Source organism: Perca fluviatilis, chromosome 4 (genome assembly GCF_010015445.1).
Source record: "Perca fluviatilis chromosome 4, GENO_Pfluv_1.0, whole genome shotgun sequence".
NCBI classification, from domain to species: Eukaryota; Metazoa; Chordata; class Actinopteri; order Perciformes; family Percidae; genus Perca; species Perca fluviatilis.
The window spans coordinates 32,870,147-32,889,865 of record NC_053115.1 but is presented as its reverse complement, the minus strand read 5'-3'; the positions used below and the strand labels follow the sequence as shown (position 1 = coordinate 32,889,865).

General features: G+C 44.0%; 1 protein-coding gene across 1 annotated transcript; it reads left to right on the top strand.

Moving 5' to 3' along the window:
- The first annotated feature begins 430 nt into the window (after positions 1 to 430).
- LOC120557780 (retinoblastoma-like protein 1) lies at positions 431 to 16,750 on the top strand. Its single transcript, XM_039798387.1, has 15 exons — positions 431 to 516; positions 822 to 988; positions 1,551 to 1,663; positions 1,748 to 1,851; positions 2,179 to 2,316; positions 2,481 to 2,645; positions 2,777 to 2,915; positions 3,433 to 3,660; positions 3,819 to 4,015; positions 4,580 to 4,756; positions 9,378 to 9,449; positions 9,859 to 9,946; positions 10,438 to 10,586; positions 10,814 to 10,978; positions 14,248 to 16,750. The coding sequence occupies exons 2-15, from the start codon at positions 936 to 938 to the stop codon at positions 14,440 to 14,442; spliced, it is 1,983 nt and encodes a 660-aa protein (XP_039654321.1). The 5' UTR covers positions 431 to 516; positions 822 to 935; the 3' UTR covers positions 14,443 to 16,750.
- Positions 16,751 to 19,719: the final 2,969 nt, after the last annotated feature.

The window sequence follows — 19,719 nt, the reverse complement described above, 5'->3', positions numbered from 1 at the left end:
GAATGGAAACACCTTAAAATGTCTCAAATCTATTCGATATACCAATTTAATCGCAAAACAGCATGTGACGTGTCGTCATTACTCACAGGTTTTTATTCGCTTTAAAGCTGTTGGATGGAAACACACTTTCACCAGCTTTAGTCGCATGAGTTTTTTTTACTGAACTTCAGATAATTGGTTGACAAGTCGATGGAAACTTAGCTCCTGTCTCCTAATCTGTGCTGCAGAATTAAGTATTATATTTGAGTACCTACTAGAGATATTGCTGTGTTTAACCGTCCCTCTGTCCGTGTGTGTGTGTGTGTGTGTGTGTGTGTGTGTGTGTGTGTGTGTGTGTGTGTGTGTGTGTGTGTGTGTGTGTGTGTGTGTGTGTGTGTGTGTGTGTGTGTGTGTGTGTGTGTGTGTGTGTTGAAGCTACATGTATTAGAAAATATCGGACGCTCGAGGAAGATTGTTCAGGAATCTTCTGCCAGCCAGGCGAACGCTCAGAGCCAGCTGCAACAACATGTAGAGAAGGTAACACACACACACACACACACACACACAAACACACTATTAACAACATGCACAGAATATACCAACATACAAACACTTGGCTCTAGGCACAACTGAAGATGTACATCTTTAAAAACACAAATATATAGTTTCATTATTAAAATAGTCAGGTTACTTTCTTTGTGTGTGTGTGTGTGTGTGTGTGTGTGTGAGTGAGTGAAGAAACATGTCACCCAGTGTGGCTCACTGATGTGTTTTAATGCACACAGGAAGATGTGAAAATAGGGAGAGGAGAAAATAAAAATGTACTCTGTGTGTCTGTGCAGTCGGGCTCCCTCGCTCCCTCCACCCCTCTGACGGGACGACTCTACCTGAAGGAGAAGGACCTGCTGGTCACGCCCGTCTCCTCGGCGACGCAGAGCGTCAGCCGGCTGCAGAGCATGGTGGCCGGGCTGAGGACGGCCCCCAGTGAAAACCTGATTAACATCTTCAAGTCAGTTCCCTCTTTTTGTCTCTTTGCTTCTTGCTTTTCTGCGTCTCGTCTTGTTTGTTGCAGTCGAGCTGCGCTGAACATCATTAGACCAGAGTGGAAAAACAGTGGAGTAGATGAGACACCCGTAGATTTGAGGAACCAAGCGGTTTTGAAGTCTAATTAAATGTAGTGCAAGATCAGAGAAAAGTATAAAGAACCCATTGTATTGCTTATTTTCTGTACTGTTGCTCTGCTCGGGTCTTTGATAAACCAAATCTAACGTTAGGAACAGCAACATCTCACCTCTGGTCGGACTAACTGCTAGTTTGGGTGGTGTCATTTTCTTTAGTCTGTGGCCCAACAGGTGAATTAGATCTTCAACCTAACGTTGGTGAAAGTGCATTCTAGATGAAGGAGATGAGAGTACATCCAGCCGTTCCTTGTCCCAGTTTGCTTGGCGCCGTTAAACTGTTTGTACAGGACGCGGGAGTTTTCTTCCTGGAAGTTATTGTAAACAAACATTGCGATTGGGTACATAATCATACAGTCTCCATAGTAACAGTGTGTCCTGTGCTGTTTGAAGGTCTTGCTCCAGAAATCCCACAGAGTCCATCCTGGCCAGAGTCAAGGCACTGGGACAGACCTTCAAAGAACATTACACCAAGGACTCCGAAGACATGCCTGGCTCTCATATAGGTACCACACACACAGCACACACCTCTACCTTATTGCCTCAGTTGGGACAATTGCCGTATATAAATTCACTTTCTTTTATTTCAGACTTTGCGGAGAACCGTCTAAAGCTGGCTGAGATCCTCTACCACAAGATCCTGGAGAACGTCATGGTGCAGGAGACCAAACGGCTGCAAGGCAAAGACATGAGTGTAAGCAGCAGCCACAGAAAAGTCTTTCATAGCCTCAACTCAAAGTTCCATTTACCAGCTATTCTAAGTGTATCTATTGTTCTTAGTAATATTTCATTCAGATGCGGTTAAAAGCTAGTATGAGGCTATTCTGTTACATACACTTTTCCCCAAGAACTTCCGTGCAGGAGTCTTTCATTTGCTTTTATGGCTACTGTAAATATTTCATAAAATTGCCCCAAATTCTGCTTTCCCTCCCTTGTTTCATAAGACATCTCCAGGTGTGTTTTATTTCTTGGTTGCCACATGGAGGTGTGATTTCTTCTTTTTTTTTGTGTGTGTTTTAAGGTGTTATTGGAGCAGGATATCTTCCACTGTTCCCTGATGGCATGTTGTCTGGAAGTGGTGTTGTTCTCCTACAGCTCCCAGAGAACCTTCCCCTGGATCATCAACATCTTCAAGCTGACCCCATTCTACTTTTTTAAGGTCTCACACACTCAAAAACATACATACTTTTACATCTTTAAACTCCCGATGAAGTCATTTCACTGACTCCCCTCACTGTGCCACCTTAAACCAAGCTGTATCTGTTTGCCTCCATTTCCGGAATAGTTGGTATATGAATATAACTGGATTTATTATGTGTTCAGGTGATCGAGGTGTTTATCCGCTCAGAGGAAGGCCTGTCCAGAGACATGGTGAAGCATCTGAACCTGATCGAGGAGCAGGTTCTGGAGAGCAGAGCATGGAGCGCAGACTCTGCCCTGTGGAGCGTCTTGCAGGCTGCTGGGAACAAGGTCCCCACCGTGGAGGAGGTGGGCAGGAAACACACACACCAGAGAAACACACACACACATATTTTTTATATACAGCAGGGGAAGTGCTCCAAATGTCTTGCTTCCTGTCTCCCTTCACTTATTAACTCTCTTCCCTCATCTCTCTCTAGGTGAATTTTTCCTCCAGTCTGGACTCTGGTTCTGGTTCTGCCAGTGGAGGTCAGTCCCACCTGCCTCTGGTCGCCCTCTCCCCCATCATCCACCCCCGCATCAGGGAGTTCAGATCCGGCCTGGGCAGCGCACGCAAAGGTGGGTGTTCAGCTGTTTAGCTCCATGGTTTGTGTAGTAACATGAGCTAGGGCTGCACAATAGATCGTTTTATTTTATCATCATCGCAATATTAACTGGCCCAATAAACATATCACGAAAGGCTGCGAAAGGCTTTTCCGCCTTTTAATTTTTGACAGGACAGCTAGGTGAGAAAGGGGAGAGATAGGGGGGTAAGACATGCAGGAAATTTGTCACAGTTCGGATTCGAACCCTGGACCTCTGCGTCGAGGCATAAACCTCTCAGTATATGTGCGCCTGCTCTACCCACCGAGCCAACCCGGCCACAGACCGTAACCGTCATTCTTCTTCTAGTGGGGACTTTTTTATATTCACTTCCTTCTTCAATTTGTTCAGTAAGAGAAAGTTGGAAATGATTTCCTTTCATTTGTTTTAAATTCAACAAGCAATTTGTGGTCTTTTGGCAGAATATCACAAATACATATTGTGCAGCCCTACCATGAGCTATCAACTTTAATATCTGTTTTTTTTCTTCCAGATGTGCCTCCCTCTCCGTTGTCAGTCCATGACCGGTACAGCTCCCCGGCAGCTGGCAGTGCCAAACGCCGGCTCTTCGGCGACGACCCTCCGGCCCCGACACCAGGGGTGGCCCCCATCGGGAGCCCGATGACGTCACCGGCCAAAAGGTTGACGTACGGCTCAAGCAGCACCCTGAGGATCGGAGCTCAGGGCGCCCAGGCCACCGTCCTCAGTTTCCCACTGCAAGGTAGACCACACATACATAGGCAGGTTTACATAACTGAACACCAAGAATACAAAGGAGGTGCGGCACTACCGCTCATCAGCTGCTTGATTCTCATAGTCCTTATCACGTCTGCTTACCAATGAAACGGATCAGCTGAAACAAGGTGTGTGTGTTTCCAGGTTTGAATGGCGACCGCACTATCACACTGATCCCGGTTCAGCCGTGCGACTCCTCTGGTACCATCACTGCTCAGTTCCTGCTGACCGCGTCGCCAAGCCGCGCCGCCATTGTCTCTGCGGCTCCCCCAGCCTCCGACCCCCAGGCAGGCATCAGCCGGCCGCGACGTACCGGCTCACTCGCTCTGTTCTTCAGGAAGGTAGGCGGGGAAAAGAAAATTTGGCTTGATTAAATGCTGCAGCTCTGTTCTCCACTGCTAGAACTGAAATAGTGGAAAAGGCCAGCGCTGTCATACAGGCATTTCAAAGTACTTTTTGGTGTCAGAAACTCTGATTTAAATTACAATTTCAAAGGTCCATCTACCTTGTATGATGCAGTATTTCAGCATCCCAAAACTTCTCTGGTGCATCTTTGATAAAAACTTGCAGCAATGTTGTCGTTCATCGCAATAAAAGATTTCCTAAAATGAGGTATTTAAAAACCCTGTCAGTGTTCATGCCTTTACCAACCAGTGTAGCTTTTTCTGTGAGTCCCAGAAGGTAATGTTTTTTTAGACTGTACTCAAAAGTTTATTTTTTTAAGACTCTGGTTTAAGATTTTCTTATTATGTTTTGTATTTGTTGTTCATGACCTAATTACATAAAATCTGAGATTATTTCCATTTCAGGTCTTCCAGTTTGTCTGATAGAATATACACTTTTGCCGTCTGTGTTGTTTTCCTCCACGTGTTCCAGTCTTCTGAGCCACGCGTGTCTGTCTGCAGGTGTACCACCTGGCCAGTGTACGTCTGAGGGATCTGTGTGTGAAGTTGGACATCTCGTCGGAGCTGCGAGGGAAAATTTGGACGTGTTTTGAGCACGCTCTGGTCCACTGCACGGGTCTGATGCGGGACCGACACATCGACCAGCTGCTGCTGTGCAGCGTCTACATCGTGTCCAAAGTGAGAAAGCTTCAGATTGAATTAATAACGTATGCGAGGCAACATTGTTGCCTCACAGGCAAATGTGTTTATGGCAGCTTAACAAGATTTTAATTTCTGAATGAATGTTGTTGAGGGAAATGTGTTTTCAGGCAGCTTCCCTGAACACTGTTTCTGTGTTGTGCAGAAACTCTGACCGTAATTACGGACTTGCCAGAGGAAATAAAAAAACACTTTATTCACAGAATCCTCGACACGTTTCCACCTCTACCACAATGTAAACTGTAATATTCAGCACAAACAGTAGATTACAGCATTGCACAGAGATGTATCGGTGAATTAAATATATATTATTTTATATAGTGTTGCTGTCAGGCGAAAACCTTATGTCCAAAACTAGAGATCGACCGATACTGTTTTTTCAAGGCCGATACCGTTTATTAGTAGTTAACCCTTGTGTTGTCCTTTGGGTCACAGGGACCCGTTCAGTTTATTTGACTTTTTGTATTGGCCTGGCGTTGCGCTTCGGTTCTCGGGGACCCTGGCCAGTGTTCAAGGGTATTTCCCTGCTACCGCGGCCCTGGCCTTCGGGTCTCTGTGACCCGTACGTTATTCCGTGGTATTTCTCTACTACCGCCGCCCTGGCCTTCGGGTCTCTGTGACCCGTACGTTATTCCGTGGTATTTCTCTACTACCGCCGCCCTGGCCTTCGGGTCTCTGTGACCCGTACGTTATTCCGTGGTATTTCTCTACTACCGCCGCCCTGGCCTTCGGGTCTCTGTGACCCGTACGTTATTCCGTGGTATTTCTCTACTACCGCCGCCCTGGCCTTCGGGTCTCTGTGACCCGTACGTTATTCCGTGGTATTTCTCTACTACCGCCGCCCTGGCCTTCGGTCTCTGTGACCCGATAACGTTTTCCGATGGTATTTCTCTACCACCGCCCTGGCCTTCGGTCTCTGTGACCCGTCGTTATTCGTGGTATATTTCTCTACTACGCCGGCTCTGGCCTTGGGTCTCTGTGACCCGATCACGTTATTCCGTGGTATTTCTCTACTACCGCAGCTCTGGCGGTTTCTACGGCTCTGGCTCGGTCTCTGTGACCCGTGACGTTATTCCGTGGTATTTTCTCTACTACCGCCTGGCTGCTGGTCTCTGTGACCCGTACGTTATTCCGTGGTATTTCTCTACTACCGCGGCCCTGGCCTTCGGGTCTCTGTGACCCGTACGTTATTCCGTGGTATTTCTCTACTACCGCAGCTCTGGCCTTCGGGTCTCTGTGACCCGTACATTATTCCGTGGTATTTCTCTACTACCGCAGCTCTGGCCTTCGGGTCTCTGTGACCCGTACGTTATTCCGTGGTATTTCTCTACTACCGCGGCCCTGGCCTTCGGGTCTCGGAGACCCGTACGTTATTCAATGGTATTCAGAGAACCCTGGCCTGGCTTGTATTAGTAATAACACAGACAGGTTAAGGGTAAGGGAAAGGGGAAAGAAACAAACCTCATCCTCGACCTACTAAACACTTTTATTACACACACCTACTGTACACATGTGTCTTCACATCTTGAGTTGTTGTTTTTGTCGTCGTTGTTGTCGTCGTCGTTCTTCAGCATGGCCCGTCGTTTGACTCTAGAAATGAAGCTGCGTCAGATTATCGTCAGCGCTGCACGCAATGTCCCAGAGCAAGACGGTCACGATGGTTGTCGTGACTCCGACAAGGACCACGAATACAAATCTGGCAGCTGTGCGTCAGAAGAGGACAAAGATGAACACAGTGACGGAGAAAAAGACTGCTGTCACGACGACAACAACGGCGACAGCGAAGGAGAAGACGAGGAGAAAGAAGAAGAGGAAGAAGAGTAGTACGAGCAGGACTATGAGGAGAGCGAAAGGTTCATGTCGAGAAATGGCGAAATGGAATGGTCCTCGACGACGTATCATCCCAGTCGCCCTCGATCTCATCGCCGTAGCACAGCACCAGAACGAGAAGGAGAACAAGACCAAGACCACAGACGCGCCACTCCTCCATAGATCCCGGGACCCACAGAGTACGCGCCGCGACATACTCTCCACGTTCGACCTGTTGGTCACGCGGTCACGAGGGCCTGAGGAAATACGGTAACGACTGGAAAATGACGGACGTCACGGAGCTGCGCGGCTACCTCGGGCTGCTGCTCCTCGCCGGCGTGTACAAGTCCCGAAACGAGGCCCTGGAGAGCCTGTGGCACGAGGAGAGCGGCAGGGCCATTTTCCGAGCCACGATGTAGCTCAAGCGGTTCCACGCGCTCTCGCGACTGCTGCGATTCGACGACGGCGAGACGAGAGGCGCCAGACGAGCCTCGGACAAACTGGCGGCCATACGAGACGTGTGGGACGCCTGGGTGCGGCGGCTGCCTCACCTCTACAACCCGGGCCTCGACATGACCGTGGACGAGCAGCTGGTTCCCTTTCGCTGTGTGTGTGTCTGTGTGTGTGTCTGTGTGTGTGTCTGTGTGTGTGCATGTGTGTGTGTTTTTGTAACTTTTTCATCGTCACTCTTTTCCTCCCATGCTGAGCACGCTGCACACGGGGGACGCGTGGGTCAGCGCCATCATCCTGCACTACAACAGCACCAGGGGCGGCGTGGACAACCTGGACAAGCTCGTCGGCACGTACAGCTGCCGCAGGAAGACGGCGTGCTGGCCCCTCGCCGTGTTCCGCAACATCCTCGACGTTTCCGCCTACAACGCCTTTGTGCTCTAGCGAGAGCTCAGGCCTGAGTGGCTGCACGGCAAGCTCAACAGGCGCAGGGCCTTCCTCGAGCAGCTGGGCAGGGCGCTCGTCACTCCGCTCATCGAGAGACGCTCGCGTCTCCCTCACACACAAGCGTCCGCCGCGCTCGTCAAAGCCATGGCGCCGAGGTCAGGCGCTGGCGTCAGGCGAGCCCGAGAGGACCAGCGAGGAGACGACGAGGAAGACAAGGAGGAAGCGGAACCGAGAGTGCCCAGCAAGCGAAAGAGGTGTCAGCTCTGTCCAAAGAAAAAGGACCGCAAGACACAGTGTGCGGTAAAAATCGAAATCTTTAAAGTGCTCATATTATGCTTTTTTGGCATTTCCCCTTTCCTTTTATTGTGTCCTATATTATTTGTGCATGTTATAGCTTTACAAAGTGAAAAAGCCCAAAGTCCACCCCAAAGGGACTTAGCATCTCCAACAGAAAACACTGTTGACAACAGCATTGATATGCAGTATCTACAGCTAGAGGCAGGTTTGCTTTTCTCTCTGTGCGTAGCTGTTTCTGATGTTAAGAAGCTGACGTTTAGCAGCTAGCAATGTTTTAGGAACACCCCAAAATGACGGTTGGTTATCTGTTGGCAGCCCATACAAAAACTCCCCATCATTCATTGTGTTTACATGTATTTAAGTACCCAGTTTACTACTGCTGACTACTCCAGAAAAAATCAGGTTACGCAGGTAATCCGAACGTGTGCTGTAGTGAACTGGTTACAGTAAACTGTGTATACATGCTACAGGTCTGTAATCTGATTTCTCTCCTGCTCCTGGACTTCCCTTTGGAAGTATGATTTTCTTAGTGATAAAAATGCCGCTTTCCCTCCATAAGGATGTATGACACCACTCTGCTGTAACTTTCCCAAGGCCTGTACTACGAATCAAGATCAACATGCCCTGGATTTATTTCCGTTACCTGGCTTCACCAAACAACTAACCTAACAGCCGCGGTCCCGCATAAGCTGTGACTAACGGTTAACCACTAGTTCAGTCAACCCAGGGTTTCCCAATCTGGCGATGTGTGCATTCACATAAAAGAGGTGGTGTTTGCTCCATGTGACCAATCGCGAACATGGACAAGTCTACCAGAGCAGCATATTTATTATAGAGCAGGTGCACATATACTGAGAGGTTTATGCCTTTGAATATGACCTGTGAGGATTTCCTGCATGTCTCCCCACCCCTTTCTCACCTAGCTGTCCTGTCAAATTAAAGGCGGAAAAGCCCCAAAAAATATACATAATTCAAACCGATGTGTCTCAGTCGGCAACATACGGCTCAAGAAGCTGACAAAGATACATAATTCCCTCCGCTTAAAATCTGTATCTTTCATAAAGATACCCATCAGGGAATGTCAACGGCTTTGTCTCTCTATAAATGTTTTAACTTTTATGAAGGTCTCTATCTATCTATCTATCTATCTATCAACCGAGTATTGATTGGTCAGTAGGCGGTGCTTTTACACCGGTTGATCTCTGATCTCCAACATAACCTGATCCCGACCAGGTTAGGTGTTCAGCATACGTTACCACGACGATTTCACCCGGTAACAAGTGACCCACCGTCGTGATACAAAAAAAACCTGGGTTGAACCTGAAGTTACCCCGGTAACCCCAAATCTTGCGTCGTAGTACAGGCCTCCTGTCTGTCCTGCACATGTACACTTGTAAAACGACTATCAGAAACCCGGTTACCTTTCACTAGAAATCTGCATTCTCCGGAAACAGTCTAGCCGGAGAAATCCTCTCTAATCCTCCACCGGGATTACAGAGACCAGGTGTCTCGTTTTCTCATTGACATTTAAGACAGCCAGGTGTAACAGGTAAACACACCGGTTGTAATCCCTCTGATTTCTGTTCCTTCCTTGCAGATCACCAAAGAGACGCACACCTTCCACGACATCATGAAGTGTTATCGCAGCCAACCACAGGCCAGCAGCCATGTAAGAGACACGCGCACACACACGCGCAATTTACACACCACCGAAAAACATCATACAACAACAAAACCGACAATAATAAAAACTATTTATGTGGTGCTTTCGTATTATAATTACAAAGTGCTGAGACAAAAACAGATAGTGATAAAAACATACAATTAGTAGTAAAAAGTTGGTAATAATGGTATTGATTTAGTTTCTATCAATGAACTAACCCTGTGATCACGACATCGTCGTTAAAAAGTGCAACAATGTTTGAGTTGTGATTGGCTCGCTATAGAAAGTTTGTTTTTCGATGAGATGGAAAAAATACAGAGAAATACTTTTTAAAGAAAGTCGGACTTGTAAAAGGATTTTATTAGTGGAAGCTTACTGTGTGTGTGTGTGTGTGTGTGTGTTTTTGTGTGTATAGGTGTACCGCAGTGTGTTACTGCGTCGCACTCCCACGGAGCAGGTAACTGACGAGAACATGGAGGTGGATCCTGTTTCGGGCGGTGAATGTAAGATCTCTGACACGAATGCTTCATAAACACACTGACTATTAGGATGTTGGCCTTAAAGTAGCAACACCAAAAATACTTTGAATAATTTTTATTTGTATGATCTAATGCAAAGATAATTGTTCTTCTTTCCTGTCCCGTTCATCATCAAGCCACCATTCAGTTTTACGTTGAAGGGGTCCTTCAAATATTCAATTAACTTTAATGTCAGATTAAGAAAAGCAGCACTTTCTCCCGTTTGAGGAACCTGGAACCACAAAGTTTGGGCTTTTTTTTTTTTTGCCTGAAAAGTGACTTAAACGATGAATCGGTTATTAAAATGGTTGCAGAGGAACTTTCATTCGATTGATTAATTTACTAATGATCAGCAAACCCAACAGCATTCAGCTACTGATGACATCCTGACATCAGAGAGGCTGGAGCCTACAAATGTTTGGCTTTTTCTTTTTTTGATAAATCACTAAAAACAATTGATCCGTGTGTGTCAACAGCTGCAGAGAAACCCAATCCGGTCTCAGGAGAAGCAAACCCAGACCAATCAGGGGAGGAGGAGCGTGGTGACCTCATCCAGTTCTACAACAACGTCTTCGTCCTGAAGATGAAAAGCTTCGCGCTGCGTTACGCCACCCACGATAACCGGGTACGGCACGATAACCTGCAGGAATCTGTTTGGTATAATACAATTAGCACAGTCCACTTAACAAACACTTACATAATCTGACTGTGTGTGTGTGTGTGTGTGTGTGTGTGTGTGTGTGTGTGTGTGTGTGTGTGTGTGTGTGTGTGTGTGTGTGTGTGTGTGTGTGTGTGTGTGTGTGTGTGTGTGTGTGTGTGTGTGTGTGTGTGTGTGTGTGTTTGATCCTCCAGGCGGACGCTCCTCCTCTCTCTCCGTTCCCATCGGTTCGGGCTCAGCCTCTCTCTCCTCGTCGGGTTTCTCAGAGACACTCGCTGTACGTTTCCCCTCACAAGAACTCTGCAGGCTGCCTCACACCAAACTCCTACACCTACAGGATCAACAGCAGCCCGTCCAAGGCAAGGACACACACACACACACACACACAAACACACACACAAACACACACACACACACACACACAAGACTTTTTCTTAAAATTATGTTTTTGGGTGGATTCGTATGATACCTTGACATTTCAAACACACAGCTGACTCTATTCTCCTGCAAGTTCTGCAAAGCCTGAAGTTATGTTGTCTGAAGGCCGTATATGTAATTGTCCTGAATAGAGAAATATAGCATTTGGATTATTAAATTGAGCTGCAGACTTCATGTATGCTTGGCTGGTTAGAAATTAAAAATACCAACAGCAGCAGAGAGAGCTAGTCTTTTGTTTGTAATACAATTGTTTCTTAATGCAAGCTATTAATGCACCTCCTCCCTATTCACCAACCAGATGTCTGGATAAATTCAGTGTAATTTGCGTTTCTGCGTCGGGACACCAGTCACACTTACCATTCTGCTGCTCCGAGTTTCTCTTCTCTAACAGAAATCTGTAGCAGACAAAAACCTGTAGGGAGTGTGGCGTTTCATTTACTGAACGGAATACTTCACCTGCAAAACGATCATTTGTATATCAATTACTAGGGTTGGGTATCGTTTGGGTTTTTTTCCGATACCGGTGCTAAAACGGTACTTTTAAAATGCTGCCGGTGCCTGAACCCATACTTAAATATTATTTTTTTTAAAGTATTTTGCAATAACTTTGAATGCACCACAAGTCTTACTAGTTTCAAGTGAACGCACCGTCTGTGTTGTTTTTCCGACAACGGCACACTGCTCAACATCCCACTGTTTGAATCCTCTACAGCAGTGTTTCTCAACGGGGGCGTTCAGAAGATGATGGGGGGCGTTAGAAGCAATATTTTGGAAAGGGGGGCGTTGAGGTGCTGCCCTTGGGGGGGCGTTTGTTTGAAAGCTAGTTTAAACCAAAGATTCACAATAACAATACATGTTTACACTTAAACTACTTGCAAAAACAGTTTTCTGCAACATTAAAAACCTGCCAGTTCACGGCACTGCAACTGGACGAGACGGTGGATCATTGTTCGGCGCAGCTCGTGCTGCCTTCAAGGAAACGGGAAGTCAGAGCATCGTCTTAAATGAGCTCCGTATTTCAGCGTGAAGCTGCGTTCAGAAAAATAGCAATCGCCGCAGGGTGGTGCGACGTCCTGATGTATTCTTTAATCCCCCAATGTAGCACAAGTAGACTTTATATTTCACAGTAACATGTTTTTCGTCAGATCTTTTATAGAACCCAACGTTTCCTACTGTACCTGAAGGCAGCTTAATTTCCACGAAAAAAGAGAAAAGAGACGAAGCGAGATTTTTTTTTTTTTTTTTAAGATATCGACTGTGCTTTGTTGTTTGGCAAACATTTAGCTGTCCCCCAAACTCCCGGGCAATTCAGGGCTTGTGTTTGCTGTTTTAAAACTTTCTTGTTGAAGCGATAGAGGAAGAGATGTCACTGTTTACTGTACGGGACTCCACCTCCTCAAACAGGCGCGTGATGTGGGGTTGCACTTCTCCAAACGTTTTTTTCTGCTATTTACTTCGCAAGACGAAGCGATAAGCAAACCTAGACTTTCAAACCTAGACTCTTCAAACCTAGACTCTTCAAACCTAGACTCTTCAATCCTAGACTCTTCAATCCTAGACTCTTCTAACCTAGACTCTTCTAACTTATACTCTTCTAAGCATCAACAAAGGGCTCTCACTAACTTTCAAAGGTTGTAAACTTATTTCCATTCGGCAGTAGGTGTCGTTCTTCAAGTCGTTTGTCATCACCAAAATGAAAACCTTGTTTCTGTGTGTGTGTGTGTGTGTGTGTGTGTGTGTGTGTGTGTGTGTGTGTGTGTGTGTGTGTGTGTGTGTGTGTGTGTGTGTGTGTGTGTGTGTGTGTTGTGTGTGTGTGTGTGTGTGTGTGTGTGTGTGTGTGTGTGTGTGTGTGTGTGTGTGTGTAATCCTGCTTTTACCCCATGATAAGTGCAAGCTTGTTTTCCGTTGGAACAATTTAAATGAAAAATAGATTTGAATGTTAAATTGCTAGCTGTTTCTGATTGGCTACTGTTAGTGTTTGTAATAATAATAATAATACATTTTATTTAAAGCGCCTTTCATGACACCCAAGGTCACTTCACAACCAAAAAAGGACATTCAAATTATAGTCATCTTATAAAGGTGCTGAGGTTCACACCATGCAGCAGGCCTTTGATAATACCTAATTATAGTTTGAATGTTACATATCTAGTAGTTCTGATTGGCTGCTGTTATTTAATTTGAATGTCAAATGGTTGCATTTAAAAAAAAAAACTGTAAATATTTCTATTCACATGGCTTTTTGATACCTGGGAAACTAATACATGTGTTGTTTGTCATTCAATGATTTGATTTATTGATTATTTTTAATAACAATAGTAACGACAATAATAGGCCTATATTAGGGCGTAATCATTAATATCCAGGGCAATTAGCCTACATAATATTTGATGGGGGGCGTTAGGGACCTGGATAATGGATAGGGGGGCGCTGGCACAAAAAAGGTTGAGAACCACTGCTCTACAGTGAAATACAGTCACATTTTTACACCGTTTAGCTGTCAGCATTTTAACCGTGTTTAATCCAGCTGCTGGCTAACGGTAGGCTAACGTTACCTGCTGTCAAGTGAAGTGTTAACTAGCGTCACATGCAGCGATGTTTCTGTTGCCTGTAACGTCTGTTTCGGAGCATCAGAGAGCAGCACAAAAGGCATTTAATTGGCACAGAAATGAGGCCCTGAAATCTGCGTTGCTATTCGGTTCGGTAGATAACGGTCCTTTAGGCACCGGGGTTCGGTACCCAACCCTATCAATTTCTCACCCTGCGTTGCCATGAAATCGTGAAGAAAACGTTTTTGTTTGTTGCAAGCCTCCACGTCAAACAAAGAATCCAACAACCACAGAGAGAATTCTTGATGAATTAAAGTGATAGGAGGCCGCAATTAACAGCAAAACTATATCAAAACGTGTTTACAAACTCCCATAACTGTCATAAAAGTCTAGTTCATCCATGCATCACATGCAGTTTGCTAAACCTTACTAGTGTTGTGAATAGGAAGGTTTCAGCGAAGGTGCATGTGTTCTCACAAGATAGAACTTAATTCGTCCTGAGAGAAACTTTTGTGTTGCCGTTCAGAGTAAGAAAGAGTGCCGATATAAAATATCAGTAAGGCGCTTATCCAAAATATACACAATGAATAAACTCTCTCTCTTTCTGCTTCTTCCTCCTCTTGTCTGGTCCCTCCATCCAGGAGTTATCCGACATCAACCGGATGATCCGGCAGGGCTCTGGAGGCCGGAAGAGGGCCTTCAACATGGAGGGGGACGTGATGATGTCATCGGCGTGCGACTCCCCCAGTAAGAGGGCGTGTCCGGAGAACGGCAGCAGTCCCGACGTGCTGCTGAAGAGACTGCAGGACGTCGTGTCCGAGCGCCAGAGTCACTGACGAGCCCGACAGGCCCCCGAAACACGTAAAAACATTAAAGTAATGAATTAATTTTCATTACAGAACTGTTCCTCACTTTAAAAAGCTAAACGTTAATGACGAAACGAGACATCAAGAGTCTTTTTTTTTTTTTCTTCATCACTGATGTCCCTTAAAATTGTGACCTTTTTTTAAAATATATTATTACCTGAGGGTCATAGAACCGGAGCAGCACATAATGGCACAAATCATGCCATTTAGTTTTATCCAAATAATCCCACATCTGGTGTCACAACCCCCCAAAACAGTTTGACATTGATACCAATAATACTATCTAGAATGTGATATATGGGCCACATCAGGAATCCGAACACACAATCACTGACAGCCTTCACTTGTTTGACCTTTTCACTCTGTAGTTCTGTCAAGTAGCTCAGGTGAACTCGAGCTCAACCGTTTGAGCATCTTCAGTCACTGTTGCACCTCTGTGGGATGAATGCGCCTGACGCATCGGAGTGCTTGAATTCACAGGTTTCTAAACATCTGCAGCTGCCAGATGACAGCACAAGTAGCCGTTTCTGGCTGTTTCTCTTCAAGGGGGGAAACCTAAAGGGTAGCTTCCAATCGCTCAGTCTTTATTTACACAGTGCCGAAAAGTTCAAAATACCTTTTTTATTGTCCTGAATATAAGCTAATCCCAACACCTGTTGCTGGGGAATACCTTTTTTGAAGGTATGAAAGTTTTCACGTTAGTCCAAGAAGAAGCGAGTCCTCGCATTTGAAGTCTTTTTCTCTTGTGAAAGTAAAATATGAAATACTTACAGGATGTAAATCACACATTTTGGGAATCTTTTCTGTCGGACTCTTCTCACTCTCTCTGCTGTCAGGCTCTCCGTGCCGTCTGGAATAGATTTCCACGGCAGTTAGCGTTTTAGAAGTCTTGAGTCTCTTTGAGCGCCTCGTCGTTTGACAGCAGTGATGTTTTGGCAGCTCGGCGGATTATTTGGTCTCGTCTGTTTTCAGCAGTAAAGACGCCAGGAGACACTCGTGACTCGTTTTCACTCTGCGGGAAGGGATTTCCTCTGTTGCAGCAAAACCCAGAAACTTTCATAGGTTGAACTGGGCTAACTAAACACTTTTAGGACTAACTCTGACAAACTTGAAGAAACTATCTAGTCGAGCAACATTAAGGCTCCAAACAAGCCATAATTCACCACTCTGCAGTAGTCGGTGTTACTCTGTAGATTTAAGGAGAATATCTGCTCCTGTCAGTTACATCAATTTTTAGTCCTCTTATATAATACAACCCTTTTTCATATGTCATTTTCAGAAAAAAATAGGTTGTCTTTTATTCGGGCCAATACGGCATAAAACGTTTAGAAAATACAACTTTTCTTTTTTATGAATCAGGTATTTCACAGCAGTACACAAAGAAGTAAACACTCTTTCAGTCAGTTTATTGTGAGCTCTGAGTCAGACAACCTTCATCGGGACGTTTCATTTTTCCTAATCATTTTACTCGCCGTGACAACAGAGGAGTGCCTTTTTATTTATTTTAAAAAAAATTTTTTTTTTTTTATGCCTGGCTGAAAATCAAACCTCTCACCCTGGCCATGTTTGGTTTTTTCTTCTCACACAAATAAATATATACTAGTGGAAAAAGTTTTTACCTGAGGTTGATTTTCAGATATTGGGGACTGAAAAGCCTGAAGTTGTCGGTTCGATTCTCATTCACATACAGAAGCTAAAGCCTGTCATTCTTCACGTCAGCTCAAAATATATTTAAAAAAATGTCAGTGATGTATTTGTGTAAATAGTTTCCTTAAACAGGATGTGATAAATCACGCTCTATTGTACATTCTCTAGTATCAAACCCGTCTTCCAGTATATCTGCACAGGCTGAGGGAAAATGATTCTTTTAACATTTAGTTTTACCGTCTCCTTTAATCATCTTCCCGTTTGTGGTTATAAACCATTTAATGTTGTACAATGCTGTAAAAAAAACAATTGTTTGTGTACCTTGAGTGTGTAGTATCTACACTTGATGTTTTATTGAATTTAATCTAATTCTTTATTATGTACTGTTCTGTTCACACCTGGTTCGCTCAGAGATCACAGAAAGCACATGGTAAAAAAAACTAACCACTTGTAAAAAAAAAAAATGCAAATTAACAGCCTAAAAGAAATACAATAATGAACATGAATCTGTAACCAGGGAACAAATTTGTGTCATTTTAGTGCTTTTCTGAACTCCGTTCAACACACAAATTTGTATTTTTCTACAGACAGTCAAAGGTTTTGTACAATAAAATGTCCTTGTGTTCATTCATCTGACTTGTTATCGTTTCATTTGACCTCCCGTTTTCAAAATGTATTCCTAATCTTGGAAACGTGATGTGATCGAAAGCTCCAGAAAAGACACTAAATGGACCTTGCTTTCTCAACTTTGTAATTGCCTAAAATTAGTCGTGTTTCAAATGAAATTGTTTTATGAATGTATTCTTAGAGCGTATAGGATATCGAACCGACCAATCAGGGTCTGAAAGGCACCTAATCAGTCTGAAGGACACACCAGCCGTGGGTGGCTTCTATCCAACTCATAGGGTCTAGTTCATAACCACTGGAGGGCGCTGAAACCATAGCATGGGACCCAATTTATCAAAGTATGTGAATCTATGCATAATAATAAGTGATTCATAGTAAGTGCAGAGGCCCGTTCCAGAAAGCAGGTTTAGTGAAAACTCTGAGTTGGTTAACCCTGAGATGAGGGAAACTCTGGGTTTTCCGTTCCAGAAAGAGAGGTAACTTAACCTCGGAGTCAGTTACTATGGTAACTGAGTCTGTGAACCTAACCTGGTCGGGAGCAGGTTTTCTTCAAGAAACCTCGAGTTTCTCTCAGTCTCCTCCCACTGAGAGGGAGGAGAAACTCATTTCCTCATTCATTCATTCAGTCTGTATCAGGCGCATTTTAATGCAGTTTTATCTGCATGAATAAAAAAACGTATTGGTTTATATTTGGCAGATTATAAAACGTTTTTTTCTCAAACATGTCACGTCCTTTTGTCGACGATCCCATTGATGAAAAAGCTGTATTAATTCACAGAGAGTTTACGTCGGTATTGAGTCCCGACTATAGATGTATTTTCATTTCCACATAACCGATTTGAGAGGTATTTTTTATCACAGTCCATTAGATATGTAGATACCTTATCCGTCCTCATATCACTAACATCAACCATCGTGGACAGGCTTTAACATCCCAGCAGATTCTTTGTATCGCATTACGTTTTTTGCAAACAGCAGTTTTCTTAACAACAGTGTAGCGGATCATACTGTAGGCTAATAGTAGGCTAAGCCACTGTATGCAGAGCAATCAGAAAAGTGTGACTCGCTCTGAAACGTTTTTTAAACTTTTTTGTAGTGTTCCCTGGACAGTAGAGCCATTAAAAAGAAATACATCATTATACATTATAGTTCTGTTAATGATCATGGTGCTGCAGCCTCAGAATGGGATTAGTATAGTTTACTTTTTCGCCCGCAGGATTGCACCTAAATGAAATTATAGGTGTAGGCCTAATAAAATTCCAGTTTTCACCAGTAATATAATAAGTTAACTGTGATTAAATATGAAATTAATACACTGTGAATGTGTAGCTACGCATTGACTCGAGCAGCAATTTTCTCCCACACCAATTCTCTCTCTTTTGCAGCAGCAGCCGCTGTCTTGCTTTTTTAACGAAATACATGTTCAAACTGTTTGTGCGCATGAGTATTTCCGCCGACCCGTTTGTTTGTGGTTGTTACCATGGTGAATCGTAGAATCATGGCTCCATTCATACTGCCTTTTGTGCACGCGCGTAACCCTGAGTGAACATACTCCGAGTTGATTGAACCAACTCATATCAGCTGTTCTGGAACCGAAAACTCAGAGTTTCCCATCTCAGGGTAAATAAACTCAGACATCAGGGTTAGACTCAGAGTTTGTTAAACCTCCTACCTGGAACGGACCCCTGATATGTCAAATCCTGAAAATACCCAACAGATACTAACGAACAATTGTTTTCAATAAAATGAAAAATGTATAAAACCAGCTGCACATATATCAATGAACTCAATTAATTAAAATGAAGAAATAATTATTAATAAATAAAATGTGAGTCTGTTTGTTGTAAAAAAACTACAGTCTGATTATAAACTACCCAGCATTTTAATTATAAAATGTAAAGTTTACATTAACTTTAACAAAGTAGGGTTTGATAGGTAGTTAGTAGGTGTTATGATAAAACTCTGGAGCTTATTATGAAATTATATCTTCACCGACTGAAGAAATGTTTCACTTAGTACGTATGAATTATTTATTTTGGAGTTATTTTTTGCAGTTCTAAAGATGATGTTATACCAAAGTAATAATTCCATCCACTAAAGTATTCCACTCACTTAATAGCTTATTCATTTGTTTTAAGCACTGCAATATGTTTAACATACTGCATATATAGCATATATACTGTTTTGGTAGTTAAAAACCTGCATTCATTGATATTTCTTTGGTTGAAATTCAGACTAGATTAACATACGCCTAATTTTAAAATGACCTGGCAAATATTTTCTCTTAGCTCTGTTTTTAATCTCGACCAACTAGCTGAGTCAGGTAGCACCCCAAGCGACACGTTTACGTCACAAGAACTCCTCCATTGTTTATATATAAAAAATAGTGATGTTTAGCAGCTTTAAACCTTGTTGCCAGGTGAATGTCTGACTGAGGTTGAGTTCTACACACATGAACCTGAGCTCAGAGGAAAGGGGTGTTCCTCCTGAGGAGCCTCAGAGGGAGGAGAGTGACTGAGGTCCCATACATTATGCATCCTCCTGGGCCGTGATCGCCCGCGTTACCACGGCAGTCCTGTCAGTTTCCATCCCCCCCTGAATCTCTGAGTTCATTTCTCTCTAGACATTTTATTTGTCCTAAAATAAAATCAGGACAGTTTTTCTTTATTTATGAATCTGGCCTTCAAATACAGAACTTGGGTTACACGTTAAAATGAAAGTTCACATTTAATTCATAGCGTTTGGCTAAAAAACTAATTTTAGGTCATGTTAATAAAACCAGACTGATCTCATGAAGTGGCGTATGTACGACACGCCAATACGTATGCCATTATTGGCGTGTTCAGAAGACGAATACTCGCTTTTTAGTGCGTGCATCAACGCCGTTTGGCCTCCATTGACTTACATTACCTTGCGATCGCGTGTGAATTGACGCCGTAGCGTGTAGTATGAAACTGGTAAAATCCGCTTAGT

What these genes read in the sequence shown, in the direction of transcription:
- LOC120557780 (XM_039798387.1), top strand. Translation starts at nt 936, where the DNA reads ATGGTGGCCGGGCTGAGGACGGCCCCCAGTGAAAACCTGATTAACATC. An exon ending in CCTGGGCAGCGCACGCAAAG is followed by an intron (nt 2,916 to 3,432) that starts GTGGGTGTTCAG and finishes TTTTTCTTCCAG; the next exon opens with ATGTGCCTCCCTCTCCGTTG. An exon ending in ACGCCACCCACGATAACCGG is followed by an intron (nt 10,587 to 10,813) that starts GTACGGCACGAT and finishes TTGATCCTCCAG; the next exon opens with GCGGACGCTCCTCCTCTCTC.